At 33.9% G+C, this 18876-nt stretch overlaps 1 protein-coding gene across 1 annotated transcript in view; it reads left to right on the top strand.

The window, feature by feature from the left end:
- The window catches only part of LOC143225183 (dynein axonemal heavy chain 8-like), a 224214-nt gene that overhangs the window by 1523 nt on the left and 203815 nt on the right, over positions 1 to 18876 (top strand). The window contains exons 2-7 of the mRNA XM_076454151.1: positions 5558 to 5662; positions 8564 to 8677; positions 9377 to 9439; positions 15885 to 16123; positions 16597 to 16837; positions 17416 to 17615. Of these exons, the coding sequence (XP_076310266.1) occupies positions 5558 to 5662; positions 8564 to 8677; positions 9377 to 9439; positions 15885 to 16123; positions 16597 to 16837; positions 17416 to 17615 (962 nt within the window). The remainder of the gene's footprint in view (positions 1 to 5557; positions 5663 to 8563; positions 8678 to 9376; positions 9440 to 15884; positions 16124 to 16596; positions 16838 to 17415; positions 17616 to 18876) is intronic.

The raw sequence follows: 18876 nt of genomic DNA, 5'->3' as shown, positions 1-18876 counted from the left end.
TTGCTTTCCTTAATTTATTCCTCTTCTCAAACAGAACTCTGTAGTTCTCAGAGCTTTTACATGTCCTTCTGTTTAAAATGTTGGGTACCTGTTCTCTCTAATATCTTTCTCCTAAGATATTTTCTTCTTCTCACTTGTGAAAAATGGCACTTTGACTTTTTTGTTTTAGGTACTTCTTGCACTCTTTATCACTGGGACAGATTAATATCATTCTCTGACTTCTTTTCTCTCAAAAAGGCTTGGGCTGCCTGGAAAAGTAATTGGATGTTTTCTTTTGACATCATCCCTTACCATTCTTTGTATGACCATTCGGATTCAGATTATCTCGTTTGTTTTGTGTGGACAGCTCATTGTTATCTTGTTTATACTGTTACCTTTTAAGGCATTGATATCTTTTCTTACCTTGGGCCTCTCTTTCCTCTTGATATTTATTTCCTCTCACTTTGGTAGTTTATTCTTAGCTGAGGAATTACACCTTACCTTTACATGTTTCCTCTCATCATGTACAGCTTCTCTTACTTCTAGCTGTTGACTTTCCTGGATGAGCTTCTATGAAAAGGATAATCCCCAATACTTTTGTGCCACACTATTGATATTACATTACAGATTTTCTACCTCTGGTTTTTTTGTCTCCCCTCAGTCATTATTCTCCAATCTTTGCAGCGGCTATAAGAATGGTAATTGTTAATTTCTTTTGCAGTCCTCACAGTATACACACATACATACACATATGATGACAATAGAACATACTGTATGGCCAGAACTTACTCTCAGGGTATACTGCTTTCTTTAAACGTCCACATCAAACAGGTGATAACAGATGGGGTTTAATGTCTAGTTGGGATTTTTGACAAGATTGTTTTGGAAAGATCAACATAGGGAGGTTCCTCTTGTGTCAACTTAATCGTAATGGTATGTGACCAAGTGAATACACCCTTATATTGTTTAAGTTTTAAACTGGAAGCATAATACAGGCTATCAACTACACAATAAAACAAACCGTTCTTAATGGTTTTATCAGATGAATGGATCTCATGTTTATTTCAGGATTCAAGTTTGTGATGATAATTCCTCCTTCCACTTGGTTGTGTTAGTAATAGTTCTATTAAGTACTTCTCATATGTTGTAAAGCAAGGCTATATTGTTCTAGCCACACTACAAATTTACACTAAGCCAACTGCCTGAGATATAATGGCCTGTTGAGCAATTTTTCTTTCAAACCATTTATGTGACACTTCAGCACTATGTAGGAAGCTCTTTACTGTTTTTGTTAGACAAATAGTATTCAATCCCTTGCACGAGAAGAAGTTGGTTCTCATTAAATGGTACCCCACTATGTTTCTTCCACTAGTTAGTGACACATTCCATGATTCTTCCCTCTTTTATGTTATAATTTCAGAAAGAACATACCTTTTAATTTTTTATCTACATTATCTCTTACAATGCTATAATTGCAGGATTCTGGCTATCTTTTATGGGGAGAGATAATTAGAATTTCTGATACTAACATTTTTTTTATCTGAAAATTTATTTCAGATATTTTACCTACATTCTTAAACTTATTTTCCATAACAAGGATGATAAATTATTTTCACTAGCTTATCATATCACAATATTCCTCAGTTTAGAGATACTAGACTGCATTTTTTCACTCTGGGTGGTCACTTCAGATTTGTCACATTTCTCTTTACTAGTAGCTCATTTGAATTGCTAACTGGAGGACATTTTGTGGACTAGTATTTATCACAGGTTATCTGCAAGATCTGGCATTATCTTCATCTGAAGGTTTTGGCCAACTTCTGTAGCTATTTTTACCAATTCTGTTAGATTATACAGAAAGGTAATTATTTCCATTGCTACCTATCTGCGTCTCTTACCTCAGTTTCACAGGTGTGCTTTCATCAAACGAATTTTGCATTAGCAACTATTAATTCAATATAGTTTATCAAGCTTCCAAAGACTTTGTAGAAAAAGATGTTCCATAAGACTACTTAAGGGCTGACTATTTCAGACCTTTACAATTGATGGTGGAAAATAAATGTTGTGCATCTTTTTTTTTTTTTTTTTCATGAATCCAATCTTGGTCATAATGCATCGAAAACAGCTCACAATATCAACTGAGAATGGGGTGAAGAAACCACCCCCAAAAGTACAGTACAGCATTGGTTACAAAAGTTTCATTATGGAGATGTGAGTCTTGATGATAAGGAGGGCAAAGGACATTCTTCTGCTGTTACAAATGACCAATTAACAGTATTAGTGGAAAGAAACCTGCACCACATTGTGTGAGAAATGGCACAAGAATTGGGTGTTGGCATTTTTTCACAGTTTTGGACCATTTCGAGCAAACTGAGAAAGTGAGAAAGCCATACAAGTGGGTTCCACACTAACTTAGTGAAAATCAAAAAAATTGACATTTTCAACTGTGTTTTATGCTGATTTTATGAAACAGAAATGTCCCATATCTTGATTGAATTGTCATCTGCGACAAAAAATGGATCCCTTACAACAACAGAAAGTGCAATGGCTCAAACATGAAAAGTTTCCAAAACACTTCCCAAAACCAAAATTTCACCAACAGAAGATTATAGTCACTGTATGGTGGTCTTCAACGGTTATTATCCATTACAGTTTACTCAACCAGGGCCAAAGTATCACAATGGAGGTTTACTGTCAAGAATTGGTAGTAATGCATAGAAAGTTGCATAAAAAAAATGCCAGCATTAGTCAGTGAAAGAGAACCAATCTTGCTTCATGATAATGCATGGCCACATTTTGCTCAAATGACGTTCCAGAAGCTCTGTGAATTGGGTTATGAAACATTGCCTCATTGTCCTTACTCTCCAGTCCAACTGCTCACTGACTACCACTTTTTCAAGCAGTTGGACAACTTTTTACAAGACAAAATATTCAATAACAGAGAATGTAGCAGAGAATGGTTTAAAGAATTTTTAAGTTCTAGGTTTTATTGTCATAGCATAAATAATTTTGTTTCTCATTGGCAAAAGTGTGTAGATTCACGACAGTGCTTTTGAAGTTTTTATTTTTTATTAAAGTTAAAATTTTAAATCTGCTTTTATTTTTTTGAACAAACTAATATAATTAACTGAGAAATTACAACTGTATGTGCAGAGAGTGGATGTGGTATTTGCCAAGAGGTCCAAACAAGTGTATTTATTTTTCTCCAAAGTGTCCTAAAGAGCTTGAAGGAAGAATCTGTAAACAGAGCAGTTAATCTAGTTTTTGCCTGCACATAGAAATATAGTGTGTAGAAAGAAGTATTTAAGTTACAGAGATGAAAATTTAAAATTTTGTGATCTTGTGCATCAAACTGAAGTTTAAGAATTTTTTCTAAGGTTTGTTTTGTAAAAGAGGAATTAAAATTTAAATAATATAGGATTTTGAAATATAGTGTAAATTTTAATGCTAATTTCTTTGGTATACATTAATAATAAGATTTGCTCAATTTAATTTTGAATGTAACAAAGTAAAGTCTCGTGACATGTGCAGTACAGGGATGCCCAAATGTTTAGGGTTATCTAGAATACAAGTCTTAGTTATTATGCCCATCTTCAGCATTTATCCATGTTTGGTTTTCTTGATTGTGTGAGTTCTCTGCTCAACCACTCTAGTCTTGATAGTTTGTCTTAACACATAGTATATGTTCCCAAGAATAACTAAGGCCAAGATCAAACAGGGCATTTCTGTTGGCCCTCAGATCAGACCTGTTATGAGTGACAAGTGGTTCGAAGATCTGTTAGTTGGACCGGAAAAGATTGCCTGGAAAGCCTTCAAAGATGTTGTTGACAATTTTCTTAGCAATTACAGAGCCCTACATTACATTCAGCTGGTAGATAAACTTCTCAAAGCAATGAAGTGCAACATGTCACTCAAGATTCATTTCCTCCACTCACCCTTGGACTTCTTCTCCGCAAATATCGGTGATGTCAGTGACAAACACAGTGAAAGGTTTCACCAGGACATTGCAACAATGGAAAAACGATATAAGGGCAACTGGAATCCGTCAATGCTTGCTGACTACTGTTGGACACTGCAATGCGATGCACCGGACATTGAATACAAACGAAAATCAGGTGCAAAACACTTTTAATTATGTTGAACTTAATAGCGTATTACACACATAAACGCAATTAAATATGTTATTGCTGGTAAACAGTTAACTATCTATTTCTCAGAGTTCCTACGTGATGAAGCAAAACCAAAACTATTTTTGTGCATACCCACCAGGTACCTGTCAGGTACTTTTCAGGAAGCAAAATTTTTCAAAAAACTTGTTGTGCAGTGTATTCATAAAATTGCATCTATTCCATCAGATTCACTTATGAACTGCTGCATTACAATGTTCAAACAAGAATTTGTTTATCTCTCATCCTTGCTTAACTCTTTCAAGAAACAGGTTAAAGGGTGCATATCATGACATTTTAGTTATTTTTTAAAATTTAAGAATTTTGTTATCATTGTAAGTATAACTCATATTTTAGTATTATATATGTTTTAATTTCTTAATCTGAAAGAAAATTTAAAAAACATCAAATATGATTTTTGTGTGTCATATGGCATGACTTTTTGTCATAGTGATTAGTTTGTATTTTATTACACCTACAGTAGAATGTGTATAGTGGTTAATGAATCATAAATGCAAACTCAGATACTTACAAGCTTGGGTACAAAATAATAATCTCCTATATTTTAGATTTGCTGAGATAGAAATATATATTTCAAACCTACAAGGGTAACTCCTCCCATTACTCAGTTCTTTTAAAATCTCTTTTCTGTTCATGCTTACTACTATAAAGTATATGTTCATAGAAAGATCATTTTTCAAACCACATAAATCTGAAAGTTGTTTGCAGTTGGTTTGATGGAAAACATATATGACTGGAAATTACGAATTTTGTCAAATAAGTTGTTGCTCTGAACAGAAATAATTTTTTTTTAACCTACATATATCTTATCCAGATAGCCAGATAAACTACAGTGGTTTTATTTATACCAATACAATAATTTGATTTTTTTTAATGCATTTATGAAATTTAAAAAAATTAATTTGTCTTCTCCCTCCATTTGAGAAAATAAACATGGCTTATAGCAAGGTTTAACAAGTATGATATGCAAGTAGTAATAAATTTTGTAACATCATAAGACAAGTTGTTTTACCGTTTTTTACCCTGTGTTTTAGGTTATCAAAGTCATAACCTTTGACGAAATTAGTTTATCTCAGTATTCAGCAATTTCAATAATTTTGTCATATATTTCTAATATAACTCACTTGCTATCTTTATGTAGTATCTATTGTGCTCTGTACAGTAGCATATGTACAAAATACTAAGTTAGTAAACTACCTGCAATATTAGACCAGGGTAAATTTTCACATCCAAAAATCTATTATATTGATTGTAAAATCATTAAGGTAGAACTAAGCTACTGTGATCTTTATCAAAATAAAATTTCTTCTCTTAAGTAAATCTGGTGTCAAAGTTTTGAAGCATTTATTAACCTTGCAAGAATTTATAACATCTTGTGTTAATATTTTTAGGAAGCTTACTCAATGCTGAGTAAATTTAATCTGCCTTTTAGCAAGGAAGAAGCAGAACAGGTTGACACCTTGAGATACTCTTTTCTTAAATTACGTTCTCACTCAGTAAGTCTTCTCTATTATAAATACTTACAAATACAGGGTGTTAAAATGTTTTAATGTCATGTGTTGTTGAAAAAATCAAATACTAAGAGAAATAAAAGCTAATTCATTACTTTATTGTTTAAGTTACATGACTTTTAAATGTTTTATTTGGAAGTTTGGCAAAATGCATGTATACACATTGGAAACAGTTTAAGATATATGCTTTAGGACCAGTCTTGGATATATTTTAACTACTTTTTAAACATACAAAAAGAAAAAGGGATTTTTGCTTTAGTTGCTCTTTAACAATATACTTTATTGTTAGTTATGTAACTAGTTTTGTTAAATTTATTACTATATTTTACATATGATATTATATGCATAAATTCCAAAACATACCATCTACTGACAATATAGTTATTCTTTAACATCAGCTTTGCCTGTCTAAGCATTGGTTTTGCATGCTCCACTCTTTTTTTCCCCTTCTTAAATGCTCTTGACAATATCTAAATTGCACATTTCTCCAGCCTTGTCAATGCACCCTTTGTCCTAATACTGTATGTAAGTACCTCACTTAGATAATATAATCACTATTTCTCAACAAAGCATGGGTCGCAGTTTCTCTGACAAAGTGTCTACATGTTTTCTCATTATGGATTGCAGTTTTTCTTGTGCATTTCAGTATAGTTATAATTTAAGAAAAACAAAATCAAATGTAATGTGATATTTGTGTTATGAATTCTCATGTTACTGTTGTCAGCAAGGCAGCTTATCCAATCTCCCCTACTCTTCATTATCTGTCACCTTTCTACAGTTTGGAGGTCACTTTCAGTGGGATTGTCCATGTTTTTATCCAAAGAAATATGGAGAAAGTCGTTTGGTCTGGAGTATTTTATCCTAGAGCTTCTAAAGTTGTCTTTTTTGTTGATTCTGGTTATAATTTGGATTGTGTTTTCTTACAATTTTCTTTACTGAGTCAGCTTCTCACAATTCTGATTTGAATCCATCTCCTTTTTTTTTTTTTTTCAGTTAATCATTTGGATTTCTAAGAGTTTGGGGCTTTTCTTTATCCACTTTGAGTCTACACCTCCATTGTTAGTGGAAGGATTAGGACTATTAGTTTCTCCTCCTTCCTACTTTTTCTGGTCAGAACGGGATATTTACTGTTTTATTACATGATAGGATAGATGGACCTTCTTCATTCTTGTGTCTGTTTGTTTACCTTGGCTTTCTGCCTCCTGCTGAAAGTATATATATTTTTGGCTGCTGATATATTAATGTAATAAGTTGGAGTTGTTGGCATGTTTGTTATACTTTCTCTCTTCTGTTACGTCCTGCTGTATCCTGGTAATATCTTTCCTTTTCTGATTCTTGTAACTAAGGAAGTTAATGTATCTACCTCTGCAATTCTTTTGCCATATATTTCTCACCTTTGTAGTTTATTGTAATCTGATAATTTGTTTGTCTTGTTAAGCCTAGAAATGTTATCTGACCCACATTACCTTCTTTTATGGTGATTGACTTGACTGCATGTTCATGGGAATTCTTCAGTTTCCTTAGAAGTGGATTTCCAAATAATCATTTTGGATATTTTGATATTTACCAGTGAAGTATGTTTTAAGTTGAATCTCATCAGATTCAGCTCATTTGTATTTTGCTGTCCATTTCATTTATCCATTGGAAGACATTTTACAGGCCAGTACTTAGACATCTCCCAGTGCTTTTCTTTCATATTCTTTATATGGTCGATGAGTTTCCCCTATCCCATGGGTGTTTTCAACAAAATCATCTGGATTATAAGAAGAAGAACGTACTTTTTCACAGACTTGTCTTTTTATTTTCCAGGGACCCTTACATCTTGCTTTCACTGGATCCCATTTTGTTGCCCAAATAGGTGTGCTTTCTGCAATTCAGTTCCATACTAGCAACCAATTTGATTATTTTTACTGATTGTTATAACAGGATCTGTGGAAATGAGGTGTTCTGTAAGACCATTTAGGTACTTAAGAGATGATATTATCGTATTACCATGGTCTGCCACTCATGGACTGTCATGAGTAAAGCTAAAAGAGATTTTGCCTTCTCTTATTGATCACTGGAGTGAATAACTTGGGGTAAGTTTGCTTTTAAAAAGTGTGAATTTGGTTCACCTATTACACTGTTTCTCAGGCTCCCCAGTGTGCATCACCTTCCCAGATTCTATTAGTGGAACTATTGAGTCCTTACCACACCCAGTTTCCAGTCACAGGGATGATAGACAGAGGCCTTTTTCTCCAGAGTGTTCAAGTATGTTTCTCCACTCATGAAGAAGAGTTTGAATTTTGGAACCCTCTACCCTTGTCCCTGAATATTTTTCTCAGGTGTCAGAAGGAGTGCCACCAGCCTCTGTTGGAACCTACTCATAATTCTGGTTCAGATTTGACACTACACTATCTTCTAGAGGTGTGTGTGGCCCTTATTTTTGATCAAAATCGGTTTTGTATATTGTTCATGAAAGGTGGTACACTGTTTCTTCATAATTCTAAACATCAAGTACTCTCATCCGAGGTGCTTGGTTAAGCACAGGTTCCGTGTCCTATCCATAATTTTATGGGCAAGTGGAATACTCCTTGCCTACTTGAATGAGGAGTGAAGATGAATTTGCAAGGTAGATACTGCTAAGGGCATTTAAGTGAGGTATAAAAGACTGGAGCATGTGAGACCAATGCTTAGATAGGCAAATCTGATTTCATAGAATATCAATAATATCAGCATAGGTAAATATCATTGGAAATACATTTTCGGTTTAAGAAAATGTTAACTTTTGGATTGCATGATGTAATTAAACAAAGTATAAATAAGCTTCAAATAAATTCATAATCAATTCTCTTTCATTTTTAATTAAGATGACAAATTTATTTTTAACCTTTGTCTGTTTAATAGATTTTGGTCCAAAACAAGCTGAATGAAATTCAGCCCAAATTTAGGAAAGAACTGATAGAGACAGTGGAGGTATTCGAGCAGAGTGTCAAAAAGTATGAGGAAGAGTATGAAAAAGTATGCAGTTGCATGAATATTGTTTATAGTATCCATTTGTTTTTTTAATTTGAGTTACATTGGATTCGTCTCAGAAGAATACATACAAATATCTAAATTTTACAACAGAGTGACTGGGATGTAATTGCCTCTAATTATAATGAATAAAGTATTTCATGGATAGTTACTGAAATATGTTTCAGCAGTAATGCAGTTTTAGCTATGTGAGAAGAAGTCAGTTAGAAAACCCTCACCTGTCATTTTACTGATGCATTCTACACTGCTACATTAATTAATTTTAACATTAAATATGAAATGTTTATGACAATTTTGCATTTATTATTACTTTACAGAAATATTTGTATGCTTTTTAAAATGTAACTAGAAAACTTTTAGATTTAATCCTTAATATAACATCAAGAGAAATTTCGAATCAGAGTTTAATATGTATAAAATGTAGTGAATCTTAACATTTGTTATTTAGTATCTGAAAGCAAACTTATTTTTCTTTTCTTCATCATGAATACTCTATATAAACAATTTATCAAAGAATCTTTGTACTTGTTTTTACATTGTATTCCACAGAAAATATTTATTTTATTATATTTTAATATTTCAGAAATCTCAGAAGTAAATGTTTTGTAACCAGTGTTCTCAAAAAGTTTTCTGTTGGATTTTTTTTGCAATCATAAATAATTAAATGGCATCTTTACTTTTTAGACTGGTCCTATGGAATATGGTATCTCATCACAAGAAGCTAGTGAGAGACTGGCTGTTTTCAAGGTAGATAATATAGTTTTTGTTTGTACCTAATTGTATCCTATTGTCTTGTGTGATGTATTCTGATCCAATAACTCAACCTGGTCCGGCATGGCCAAGTGTGTTAAGGCATTTGACTCGTAATTTGAGGGTCACGGGTTCGAATCCCGGTTGCACCAAACATGCTCGCCCTTTCAGCCATGGGGCTTTATAATGTTATGGTCAATCCCATTATTCGTTAGCAAAAGAGTAGTCCAAGAGTTCGCGGTAGGTGGTGATGACTAACTGCCTTCCCTCTAGTCTTATACTGCTAAACTAGGAATGGCTAGCGCAGATAGCCCTCGAGTAGCTTTGCCTGAAATTAAAAAATAAACAAACAAACCAATAACTCAACCCAAGTGTTGTATTACTTATTTTTTTATCAAATAGCAAGTGCTAAGTAATAAGTGACTGTCAACTATATTGAAAAAAAATAACAATTGAAAGTATACAATATGACAGAACATTTTAGTAGCATGATGCACAACTTGGTCTGGTTAGCAAGAACAACATATCTTCCTATAGCTCGTATATAAAACACATAAAACATATCAAAGTGTATTAGACACAAATTTAGAATTGAATGGAATCTATGAAGAATTCAAAATAGCATTGGCACATACTTTCTCAAAATACAGTTCACTGAACACAAAAGTATTGCTTGTGAACAAAATTGCAAGTTCTATTATTAGGTCCAAACCCACATGATGATTCAGGGAAATTCCCATGAAAATCGATATTTTTTTTATGATCCACAAAACTTTCAGTTACTTCTCAACTTTGGGGCAAATACAGCCGTAGTTTGAATAAAAAAAACCGGGACAATTCAAATCTTGAAAGTTTCTTGTGTCTGCTTCGTGATAACTACAATATTTCTTGTAGCAGTTTCAATCTCATGTTGATCTGATCCAGTGTATGGACACTCATCTCCTTTATACAATACTTTATCACTATGCACAGGATTTGAATTGGTTTACAATTGGGATTTAACACTCATACGTGAAAATACATTCAAAGGATTATATCATTAATTAAACAGTAAGCCAAAGAACATTGTTATATATTGCTCAAAAATTAAAGGAACAAGTATGTATTTCAGTATATTTTTGTCATAACGAAATTTATATATGAAAAACATATCCATTCCTCTACAAGTGTATTTTTTAAGCTTTTGAGTGAAGTTTGAAGCAACTCAAATGAAACTCACCTCACTGAATCACTGAAGGAGAATACAACTCAAAGTACCTTATATAAGACTGTTTTGTGAAACTATGCATTCCTCAAAAATTCTCAAAACAAACACCTACATGGATGTTTTGTGGCTCGTTTTGTCAGTGTGTACCTTCATCTTGTGAACCCAAGCAGTCAGGCACCATCTGACAGAGAGCAAGGTGGCCAGGATGGTCCAGATGCTGAAGGATGGCCAGACCCAAAGGAGGGTGGCACAACGCATCGTTGTGCAATCAACTTTGGCAATGCTACCAGGAGATGAATTCTCATGGCAGAAGACCAGGTCAAGGCTGTCATCACTGCACAACAGCCAGAAAGGACCACTACACCGTGACTACTGCTCTGCAGGACAGATTAGCTGTGGCTTGGTCCCTGCAAAATGACCTTCATAATTCCACTGGAACCCATGTGTTGACCCAAACAGTTCATAATCATCTGCACAATGAACACCTTAGGGCCAGACAGCCTGCAAGAGGCATTATTCTGGTAGTGCCACACCGTGCAGCCAGGTTGGAGTTTACTTGTCAGCACCTGGACTGGGAACTTCATCAGTAGACCACCATGCTGTGGACAGACAAGAGCAGGTTCACTGTGTCTCATGATGATGAACATGCAAGAGTGTGGAGATGCTGAGGAGAGTGATTTTCCACCTGTAACACTGTACAAGTTGACACTTACGGAGGAGGTTCTGTGAAGGACTGGGCAGGCATATTCTTGGGTGGCTGCACAGACTTACTCATACTTGGCAGGGGTGCTCTGAATGCACAACGATATATAAACGAAATTCTGGAACCCATTGTGAGGCCTTTTGCCGGTACTAGTGGCGATGGGTATTTTCATGCAGGTTAACGAATGAGTTCACATTGACAAACTGTGTATGGACTTCCTTAACGAGGAAGGAATAGAGACTTTTGAATGGCCTGCCAAATCTTCAGATTTAAATCTGATTGAACATTGTTGAGATAAGTTGTCAAGGCATGTTAGTGAACGCCAGCACCCTCCTCAGAATGTACAGGAACTCTGACAAGCCTTGGTAGATTAGTGGGCTGCCATATCCCAAGATAACATTGATAGACTGAATCAAAGTGTGCCAAATCGGTGTCAGGAGTGTGTCACAACCCGTGGAGGTCACACTAGATATTGAATGTTTCAAACATTTCTTGAATAAGTGCATGTAAACTGTTTAAAGTATTGTTTCATGTGGGATATCAGTTTTGGTGATATTGGTCATTTTTAAATATTTTACTTCTCCTCGTTTTACCGTTCATCACACATTAAAAAATGGATACAGATGGAACTGAAATGAGGCAAGTTACCTAAAAAAATAAAAAATATTATCACATTTGAAACACTGAGATAAATTATATAGGAAAAGATACTTCTTTCTTTAATTTTTTTGAGCAGTTTATATTCGGATAAAACTGCATGTAATGGAATCTGAAAGAAATACAAAGTTACAATTAGTACTATTTTTAAATGGCACAAGATTCTCATTCCACAAAGGTGATTTTACTAGGACGGCTTCTAATCAACACAAATTATCATTTGGCACTGAAGACACTTGAAACATTGTGTGATACAAACTACGTAAATAGTTTTGAGAAAACTTTTATCAAAGCTTTGATTTTCTGAGGATCATTGAGAATACTGAGACCTAACACTTTGACATAATACTGAGAGCTATGATAATCACAAAAGCTGACCAACATGCCTAATACATAATCAGTACATCATTCGTTATCAAAATACAATATTCAATCATTCAGTAATTCAACACTTTTCTCTCTCCAATAGCACAGCTTGTTTGTGAATAGGGTGTTCCAAGATAGTTGGCTGAGATAGTCACTTTCTTTCCCTAGACAGACTCAGATCCCCAATGAGGAGCTTCATTTTTCTCACCAAATTGTCTTGGCCAGGTACAGCTTTTAGAACTTTGCCAAGTCTGTAATGTCTTCTTACCATATCATCGTCTTTCAACAGGACAATATCACCATCTGCCAAGTTCCTACATTTATGAGTCCATATTTGTCTCTTCTGGAGGTTTTGTAGATAGTCTTTCTTCCATCTTGTCCAAAACTCATTAACCAGGAACTGTACTTTCCTCCATCGCTTGGAGACATACAAATCCTCTTGAATAAAATTTCCCAATGGGGGCATTGATTTTTGACTTCATTGTGAGAAGATGATTAGGTATCAACGTCCTGTTGCACTAAGTTAATTGAGCTTTTTTAGAGTCAGAGGCTGACTGTTGACAATGGCCATTACCCCATAAAAGAACATTATGAGAGTGGCAGGGTCAAGTCTGGAGCCGTGTTGTCTCAGCAGTGTCGTCAGAATACTTCTCACGGTGCGGCTTTGTCTCTTCCATACCCCTCCCATGTGGCCTGAAGAGGGTGGATTCATGAAGAACTCTACCTGGGATGCTACAAGGAAATCCTTAATCTTTGACATCTCCATTTCTGATCCTGCCTTTTGCAATTCTCGTGACACTTGAATGAAATTAGATTCTTGATCACACCTAATAGTTCAAACAGGACCTCAAATGGATAGAAAGCAGTGCAGAGCATTAAGGAAGGCATCTGTTTACATGTCATCAAGTAGCTCTATATGGACTGCTCTGGATGTTAGACATGTTATGAGCAGACCATATTTCTTACATTTCTTTCCACCAATTTTCTTTACAAATGGTCCAAAACAATCCATATCAATGTGAGTGAAAGGTGGTGAAGATTCTGTTTGCTTCTTTGGAAGATCAGCCCTTTTTTGGGTATGTAGCTTGCCTCTCAGTTTCCTGCATGTAACGCTTTTGTACAAGTGAGAGGAAACTGCACTGGTTTCTTCAATGATCCAGTATCCCTGTGACTGGATTTCATGTAGGATAAAACTGCATTCTTGGTGAGCTACTTTCTCATGAAAATGCTTGATGATCAAATTGACCAAATGATATTTTCTGGGAATTATAATGGGATATTTCATATCGTAGTTTTCCAAGCTTCATTGCAACCTTCTGCCAACTCTAAGGATCCCATCATAGTCCATGAAAGGATCCAACTTCATCAGTGGTCTTATGGCTGGTCCTTTGTTTCGACTGATGGCCTTGATTTCCTCATGGAAGGAGGTATTATGGAGTGGTGATTTCTGCAGTTTTCATCACTTTTACAAAGCTGATATTTTCTTTCCCCTTTTTCTTTGCAATCTACCTCTAGATTATAGTAAGAGATTTGATCACCTGGAGCCAAGAAGAAAAACGTGTAAGTAGACGAAAGAGAAACACTCAGTAAACTTTAGACAATTTTTTTTTTACCAAAATGCAACGAGAAGAGTCTTGATCACCCAAGATACAAAAAATTTCATCTGTTACTAGTGCTTCTGTGACATCAGAGCTTCCAGATACCATAATGGAAGGTGTTTCTTTTTCCAAGAAATATTTTATTTTCATCCATCAATACCTTTCTAAATCTACAAGCAAAATTCTACACACTTTAAAGTAAATGTAATATTTATTATGCAAAAATTAAAAGTAGTTTTTATTTATTTATGTTTATATTTATACTTTTGCCATAACAGTATCTGTATATTTTATTTATCACATTAGTTTATAATATCTATATTTTTCTTGATTTTTAGTTACACAGATAGGAGTTTTGGGGTCTGAAAAGAAGACACAATTATAATGGAAATCCTGTATTCTTTAACAAAATTTTCACTTAATGAAGGTTTAATTGGGAACCAATTAAGCTTGGTAAGCAAGGAAAACTGTAATTAAAATTTATTACAAACAATTGCAGACACCAACTGTTAAAGAATCCAGCCTTGCCAAACCAATCAGTTTAGTGGTTAAACGAGTGTAGATATGAGTATCAGACAACCATAATATAATGGAAATGTATAAAAACTGTTAACACTTTTTCCCTACACATTTAGAAACTTCTTTAAGTTATGATATGGATGTAAAAAAGTTTGGAATAGAAAATAGAATTAATCTGATTATATTTGCAAAGTGTTTCTTATAGTACATCAAATTATAGTATGGTAAAGAAAAACTACTGTAAATGGTTTTGGTTAAAACTTGACATAAGACTCTTGATTCTTAGTTGTTTATTAAAAAATACTATATTACGTGACTGTTACTGAATCAGATTTTTGCAGTGTCTTTTAGAATACATTCAGGTGTAGTGTTATGCTTATAAAAACTTTCTCGAACATTTCCATTGGCATCCTGTTCTTAAACAAGCATGACAATAAACTGTCATAGATCAAACACTAATTATGGCATGCTGTATTAAAGGTCTACTTTCCATGGATCTTTTATGATGGAACATCAATTTGTCAACTATTATGTGGCTAATATTTATAGTTTTATTGAGAGTTGGATAGACACTGGGAGGCTTTGCAAATGCTGAATGTTTTAAGCATCTAGGCTTTCACCCTAATCATCAGGACTCATTCTTTCTCCTTCCATTGTCACATAAAAAGTATTCACTTGATTGTTTTATTTTGTTTGTGTTTTGTATATTGTGCAAAGCTACATGAGGGCTGTCTGCACTAGCCATTCTTAATTTAGCAGTGTAAGACTAGAGGGAAGGCAGCTAGTCATTACCACTCACTACCAACTCCTGGGCTACTCTTTTACTAATGAATAGTGGGATTAACCATCATATTATAATCACCACATGGCTAAAAGGGCAAGCATGTTTAATGTGACAAGGAGTTGAACCCAAGACCCTCAGATTATGAGTTGAGAACCCTAATCATCTGGCCATTTTAAATAGATATTGTGTATTACAAAACAACAACAGCTAGTCAAACTAGATGTGTGTTTTTATGCGTGTAATTCTGTATGTTTTTAATTATTTTTAAACACTTTTTTTATATTATTCTTTTTAACAATATACTGGATTTACTGATATGTTGAAAAATAAATAAAACTGAAAATGTATTCAAATTAAAATATAGTCAATACATTTTAATAGCTATCATTTTGTGAATTATGATGTGGTAAAGGTGTAATGTGTCCCAGCTGATCTATCATATTCATCATTGTAGTTATGCAAAATTTCATCTAAATTTTTATAGGTAATTTCTTACACTTGGTGAGACTCATGTTCCTTTATTTTTTTTGTTCAAGCATGTGTAGCATAGAAGTTTTAATTTCATATAAATAATTTATTTGTTGTAATAAGTATTTTTTTCTTTGCAGACACAATTTGATGATCTGTGGAGGAAGTTTGAAATATACAGTGAAGGTCAAAAATTGTTTGCTGTACCAGTTACAGCCTATCCATCATTAAATCGTATCAAGAAAGAACTGAATTTGCTGCAGAAACTTTATGGATTGTATAACGAAGTCATGGACAGGATCAATAGTTATTTGGATAATTTATGGATGGAAGCAGATGTAGAGAAAATTAATAAAGAACTTCAAGACTTTCAAAACAAGTAGATAAAACAAGCATCAAATAAACATTTTTATCAGACCTATATATGTAAAGAGTTAAATCAGCTAATTTTTTCATGCAGTTTAATTTCTACACCATAGTATAATCTTTTAAAATAAGTAATTTTTTTATATTATTTTACAAGAAAAATCTGAAAGTTTTAGCAATTATTACATCAAGCATAGATTAAAATTGGGGATTGTTGAGGTCAGGAGTATATCTAATTGTATTTTAACATCTAATTGATGCTGGCAGAAATACATTTTAAGAGGAGTTTTGATTTTCGTAGTTTTAGGGATATATTATTAACTTATTATATACACCCTTGTTAAGGTTAAATGTCTGTATGCCTATTAAAATAAACTAAAAATGCCTTTATTCTTTGAATAAAAAAATGATTTGTAAGTTTCAGAATATAAGTTGTTGTAATCATCTGATACAACAAGGAGTTATATAAAATATAAAATGTTTCAGATGTAGAAAACTTCCTGAAGGAATGAAAAACTGGCAAGCTTTTATTGATTTAAAACAAAAAATTGATGATTTTTCTGAGATATGCACACTTCTTGAACTTATGTCTAACAAAACAATGAAAGATCGTCACTGGGATAGAATTGCTACTGTCACCGGTTACAAGTTTGATCGTGAGTCTGACACATTTTCATTGCGTAACGTCATGGAAGCTCCTCTTCTTAAGTATAGAGATGATATTGAGGTATATTTTCACTAAGAGGTTAAAGTTTTGTTTATGAATATAAAAAATTTGTCATCCTGTTCAGATTCATTTTTTGATTATTACGTATCTAAATATACATACATATATATTAAGAGAGTATTAACAGTTTTGTTTATTAGTTAATAAGTAAAGATAATTTTACATGTAATTATAGAATTTTACCTGCTATGTTTAGCTTTGTTCAATTCTTAGTTTGAAAAGTAGATGTTTATGTTTCTTCTACAGTTTTTATCTAATGGATGAAATTGTGGTTTTCATTGCTTACTTTTTAGAAATATAAGTACCAGATCCCTGTTAGTGGTGTTGATGGAGATTTTGATTTAATGAAGGTAACAATTTAACTGATGCTACTACTTAAGAATGTGCTGGAGAATTGTAATTTAACTAAATCAGCCATATATCAATTTCCAGCACAAATAAGCAATATTATAGTTACTTATGATGTTTTTGTTCTTAGGTTTAAAAACAAGGTCTAAAAGGATTTAGAATTTCAGATCAGAAGAGATCCAGTAGATATTAAGCTTTAACTGTTCTCTTTTTCCTGTTATTTCCATTAGGAAATTTGCATTTCAGCAGTGAAAGAAAAAGAAAATGAATCAAAGTTGAAACAAGTTATATTAGACTGGAACACTAAAGAATTTTCATTTGCCAGTTTCAAGAACCGTGGAGATCTACTTTTGAAATCTTTAGATACAACTGAAATTTTATCCTTTCTTGAAGATAGTTTGATGGTTCTAGGAACACTACTTAGCAACAGGTATGATCTTAATACTACAACGTGCAATAACATTTCTTTGAAATTACAGGTAATATGCATAAAAGATATGATATCCTTCTTGTTGTCTCGGGATCCTGCCTTCAGTCAATAACTGTTTGAAGTGGTACAAAATCTCTACTTCCAGAAAGCCATTGAATCTGTAACTCATATTTCTTGAGGTATTTATTCCAGTCTATTTCCAGTACCCAATAAATTCAGGAATTGGCAGCCTGTGATCAATTTGTCCCATCTTCATCAATGTTTGGTTCCGCCTTGTTTTATCATGGAGTATTTTCTCACCCTCGGGTAAGCTTTTTCTCTAGATCTATGGATGATTAAAGTAGACACCTGGAGTGCTTAACTGTATATTATTATATCTCATTGGTTGAAGCACTATCTTCAGTTTGTTTTTCATAGGGTAGTGTATCATTTTTATGGTACCCTCCCCTTTAAGCTTGTTTCAACCCCATATGTCTTTAGCCAAGTGGTCAAAGTTTTTGCCCGACAAATGCATACTTGGGGGGAACGAGCTTACATCATTACATGGATGACTGGCTACTGTTAGTTCATTCTGAATGGAAGTACACCCACCATATTCATTTCTGTCCTTTGGAAGCAGGTTGTGTGAGTTGGTTAATCAAGTTGGAGAAGTCATTCCTTATACTTATCCAATATCTCATCAACTTGGGTGTCTCTTTTAACTCTCAGTTAAGCCCCACCCTTTCTTGGACTTCATTTGATAGAGCATTTACTTCTCCATGCCTATACTATTCCTTCTTTTACTGCTTGCAAGGTGTTTTAACTTTTGCAGATCTGGTCTTCTATGGAAACCCTTATCTACTTGAATTAGACATATATGAGATCTCCAGAATACTCTGCATAACCAGTGGAGTCTTGTGCAGAATTTCCTTCTTCCTTGTCAACAATCTGCATTGAAGGTTGGACAAGGCCCACACTTTGGTGGGTTTTCCTCTTCCCCTTTATCTGGATTTGCACATCTTAATAGATGCTTCTCTCCATTGTTGGGAGTCATGGAAGCTTCAGGTCAATGGTCATTTTGTCAAGAGGTCTTGCCATATCAACATCTTGGAGTTTCTAACTGTTCATCATGCTTTGGATCATTTTCTCAATCTTGCTCTGAATTTTCTAGTCGTGATACATTCTGACAGTTCAACTGCAATAGCTTATTTCAGTCACCATGACAACATCCAGCTTTGTCCCCTTTGTTGTCAGACCTTAGATCTCCTTTTTTTGAACCACA

This window comes from Tachypleus tridentatus, chromosome 9 (assembly GCF_004210375.1).
Source record: "Tachypleus tridentatus isolate NWPU-2018 chromosome 9, ASM421037v1, whole genome shotgun sequence".
Lineage (NCBI taxonomy): Eukaryota > Metazoa > Arthropoda > Merostomata > Xiphosura > Limulidae > Tachypleus > Tachypleus tridentatus.
This window is presented reverse-complemented; position numbering and strand designations above follow the sequence as displayed.